Source organism: Cyprinodon variegatus, unplaced genomic scaffold, assembly GCF_000732505.1.
Source record: "Cyprinodon variegatus isolate N-32 unplaced genomic scaffold, C_variegatus-1.0 Scaffold1371, whole genome shotgun sequence".
Taxonomy (NCBI): domain Eukaryota; kingdom Metazoa; phylum Chordata; class Actinopteri; order Cyprinodontiformes; family Cyprinodontidae; genus Cyprinodon; species Cyprinodon variegatus.
In genome coordinates this window covers 23,362-27,526 of record NW_015151824.1, presented here as the reverse complement: position 1 = coordinate 27,526, position 4,165 = coordinate 23,362, and the positions used below count along the sequence as shown (strand labels likewise).

General features: G+C 38.0%; 2 protein-coding genes across 2 annotated transcripts in view; both read left to right on the top strand.

Annotated features, from left to right (window-relative positions):
* cenpp (centromere protein P) overlaps nt 1–2,183 on the top strand; it is a 137,593-nt gene extending 135,410 nt beyond the window's left edge. Inside the window, exon 7 of the mRNA XM_015402590.1 lies at nt 1,882–2,183. Coding sequence (XP_015258076.1) covers nt 1,882–1,947 — 66 coding nt within the window. The 3' untranslated portion in view covers nt 1,948–2,183. The remainder of the gene's footprint in view (nt 1–1,881) is intronic.
* An 827-nt stretch (nt 2,184–3,010) lies between these two features.
* The window catches only part of LOC107103063 (nuclear factor 7, ovary-like), a 3,451-nt gene continuing 2,296 nt past the window's right edge, over nt 3,011–4,165 (top strand). Inside the window, exon 1 of the mRNA XM_015402579.1 lies at nt 3,011–3,052. Within this exon, the coding sequence (XP_015258065.1) occupies nt 3,011–3,052 (42 nt within the window). The remainder of the gene's footprint in view (nt 3,053–4,165) is intronic.

Genomic DNA, 4,165 nt, shown 5'->3' with positions numbered 1-4,165 from the left:
TTAAGAGCTTTTGTTACTCAGAAGTACAACAGAAGGACTTAGTTGTGCATTTGCAACAAACAGTTTCTCTCCAGCTCACCAGATAGCACTGCTGACTCACTTTATACATGGCTAAGTCCTGGGTGCCACTGAAATAGATTTTCTAAGCACGAGTTCCAAGTAAGTCTCACTACCAATTTCCATTCTTTTGAAATCAATACTACATGAATCATGAATGTGTATAGATATGACACATGCCAATTAGTAGATTTGATCTCTTCTGGGTTTTTCACGAGAGGCATCTCGATTTCAATGTTGTGGATTTGCAACGTGTGCCCAAACAGGAACCAATGAATGCTACATGCTTTATCTACTAGTTTGCCTATATTCTGAGCAACAGTTTAACAGAAACGGCCTTCTCAAGAGGTTTTAAGATGTCGGTGGAGAAAAAGTTTGAGAAAAGCTCTCCTTCACATGCTGAATTGTATATTACTACCCCATATGATCATTTATATGACCAAATATCAGATTTTTTCTGCAGCTACAACTAAATTTGAGCCTGAGAGGGATAATTTCAAGATTTCACATCAAGACTGAATTACATGTCTGTTAATACTATGGTATTTTCCTATTTACAAATTATGCAAAAATGACGGCATATACTTTTATGCTGTGTCTGTGCATTAGCCTTTAAAAATGTTTGAGTTGCTTTTTCAAATGAGAAATACAACAAACACTACAATAACAACAGCGTGGTCCACTTAATAAGGAATTAGTACATTGACATTTCACAGTGAATTACTTTCTATTTTCTAACGTTAGACCCAATGTCGATGGCTAACTCAGTCGATATCTTCGAGTCAATCAAAGATAGCCAGAATAATGTTAAGCTACATACTATACTATAAGATACATCAGCGTATTTATGGATTTTCTTGGTTAGTTCATCCACAGACTGTGAAATTACCGGAGAATTGTCAACCAACAGCAAATCACTTGTTTTTGAAGCCAAATGCTACACAGGTAGGCATTTTACTGTGCATCTCAATGGGAATGGGGAGTACCAATATGGCAGCCGGTGGCTTCACTTTTTTCAGGCTATCAGGAATCCAATGAATAAATAGAGATCATTGGAGCCTGTTGTCATACAGCCTCTAATAATCCTGGATTATTAGATCTAATCTGATTGGCTCAGAGCACAGAGGTCAGCAGCTAAACCAGCTGTTCTCAGATTAGACATTTTGATTGTTTCTGTTCAGTCAGTTTTGAACTGAAGGCTTAAAATCAGGATTATAGACGTTTTTTGTTTTAATTAAAAATAATCATGTGAATAATTTCCCTAATTTTACTGCTTCTTTGTGGAGATGTTTGGTTCCCAGTGTCTAAAACTGCTGTTTCAGAGGAAATAAGTTTTTGTGACAACTTAAAAAAGACTAAATCTATGCTTTCTATCTAAATACATTAAACTGAAAAAGTTCATTAAATGTTTTTCTCTTAGACATTGTATTGCTGCATTTAAATGTTATAGAGCTAAACATGTTAAATTGGTGAGTAGTAGTAGTGTAAGTTTTTAACCTGTCAAGTTTTTTTTTAGATTTTTAGCATTACAATTTATATTTTTACAAGCAGTGAGTTCATTATCTGATGCATGCATNAAAACAAACATGTTTCATTGATATATATACAAAAATGAATATTAGGAACTATATTTATCAAACATTATACTGGGCAAGTAAAAAATGTTTCTGGGCAAATGAAATGTGAAAGCCACTTGCCAGAAGGGCATTTTCAAAGTCTGAATGTTTAAAAACTCTTTTTTTCCACTAAATGTGTAGAACTGTGTGACATAGACACAGGAGAGAAACCGTTTCTAGAGGTTGGTGGTTTTTTGTCTGTGTGCAGCTTTGCAGCTGTTCCCCACCTGGCCTACAGGAGGCGCTGCTGCTGAGGCCTTTCAGAGCCTGCTGAGGATTCTGGGACCTGAAGCAGCCATTGAATCGATCATCAGAGCCGTGAGCCTTTCAGAAGACGCTGAACTGAGTGGGTAGAAGATCCAGAAGGTCCGCTCTGGACTCTGGACCCATCATTGGAGGCTCAATCAGAACTTTATTTTTCCTCTCTTGGATGAGACAAAACTATAAAAATAAAAGATTTCAGTGGAAATCAGCAGTCAGCTGCTGGGCCCTTATATCCTCACAGAGTTTCTGTGGTTTTTATTTCCACACTCCAAGGTTTCAGGAGTCTGCAGGAATCACAGCGCTGAACCAAGAGCCTTAGCAGCATGAAGGCACAGGATCATGGGTCCTGCAGCTTCAGGCTGCTTTGACTTCATGCTTGGTGTTTTGCTCTCTGACCTGAACCTGTCAGCAGTGGGACCTTATATAGACAGGCGTCTATATTCCTAATCACATCCAGTCAGATAAATGCACCACAGCTGCACTCCATCTAAACTGTAGAAACATTGAAGGATGATCAGTGGAGACAGTCTGAACCTCAGCTGAGTTTAGAGCTTCATGGTAAAGGCTGTGAATATTTATGGAAATATGATTTATTAGTTTTTAATGAGTAATACATTTATTACAATTATAAAACTAATCCTTTTCCACTTTTTCATAATAAGCCATTTTGTTTAGAATCTAGAGAAGAGATCAATTTAAAGCATTTGGAGAAAGGCTGAAACAGACTGAAAAGTGGAAAAAATCCAGAGCTTTGAAACTTTCTAGAAGGACTCTGATTCAGGGCTTTCTAAGGCTGCTGTCCTGCAGCTTTTAGATGCATCGCTTCTCCAGAACACCAGATTCAGATGAATGGATCGGTACCGGGCCTCTGCAGAGCTGGATGACTGAATGTTGCAGTCTAGAAGCTGCAGGGCAGCAGCTCTGGAGGACTGGACCTGGTTATCCCTGATTTACATGAAGACCAAGGAGAACCTGGATCTGCTGCCAAACAAAGGAGTCAATGTTCCAGCTTTGGATCATAGAGGCTCAGTTCTTGGAATAATTCAACAAGGAGACAAACAGACTTTCTGGAGATGTTGGATGATCTTCACTACATTCTCCAAGCTTCCTCTGAGGTCAGAGCATTAACATCTAAAGTGCTGTCCCACTCTTCATCATCGTTGTCTACTTCAGCACTGAAAACAACCAAAGCCATGATGGAGCAGTCCTTTGTCGTCATGGCGATGAGGTACTGATGGACCTGCAGAGAAAAGGTCAGAAATGGAGAACTAAGATCTGAGCAAAGAAACTTCTCAGCGTCTCAATACTGATTATTTCCATTTGGCTCCATTCATAACAACATCTCAGCTTCACTGACTGAGAAGTGATTAACAAGTGATGCTGTTCTGACCCGGAATGAGATTAAAACATTTGATTCTGTTATATTTAAAAACAAGTGATAAAAATAAGTCAATGAAACAAAAAGCATCACATTAGAACCACATTTAGCTCGAAAGACTGAGTTGTTGTTGCAGCAGGTCTGGAGGAAGAGGAGAACTTTGTGGAGGTCAGCTGATTATTCCTGAACGAACATCTGGAAGAGAAATTTCAGTCAGAGCTGAACGACTGCAGCACTGAGGACATATTATTGGAGTCTTTATTACAGGTTATGTTCTGATCTGAGCAGAGAAAAATACAACCTGTTAAAGAAAGAAAGAAAGAAGTTTGAGTTTACAATTGCCTTTATTACACAATCCAGCAATCAATAAAACAAAACAAAGTTAATAAAATAAAAACATCAAAATGCAAAAACTAAAGATTCTTCATCTACTGAACATAGAGCCCCATTAATGCCCCACTTATTTACAAAAACATTTATACTCTTTGTCAACTTAAAAAACTCAAATTCTACCCGAACACGAGCAATGACCAGTCTCTTAAATAAACACACAGGCATCTTCCGTTTGACGACCATTCATTTTGTTCTTTCTTGATATCCATATTGCTAGTTTTGCCATTGCAGAAATGAAATTTAAAAGCACATGAACAGATCTCTTGTTTGCACAATACCGAGGACCATAAATAAAAATACAGCTGGAGGACTGAACACCAAAACCACTAAACAAACGATCCAAAAGAACAAAAAGAGGATTCAATCTTAAACATTCAACAAAAAGATAATGCAATGTTTCCTCCTGTAAACAAAAAGGACAGTTAACACTGGCGCCAGGATTAAGGAGTGCCAGATA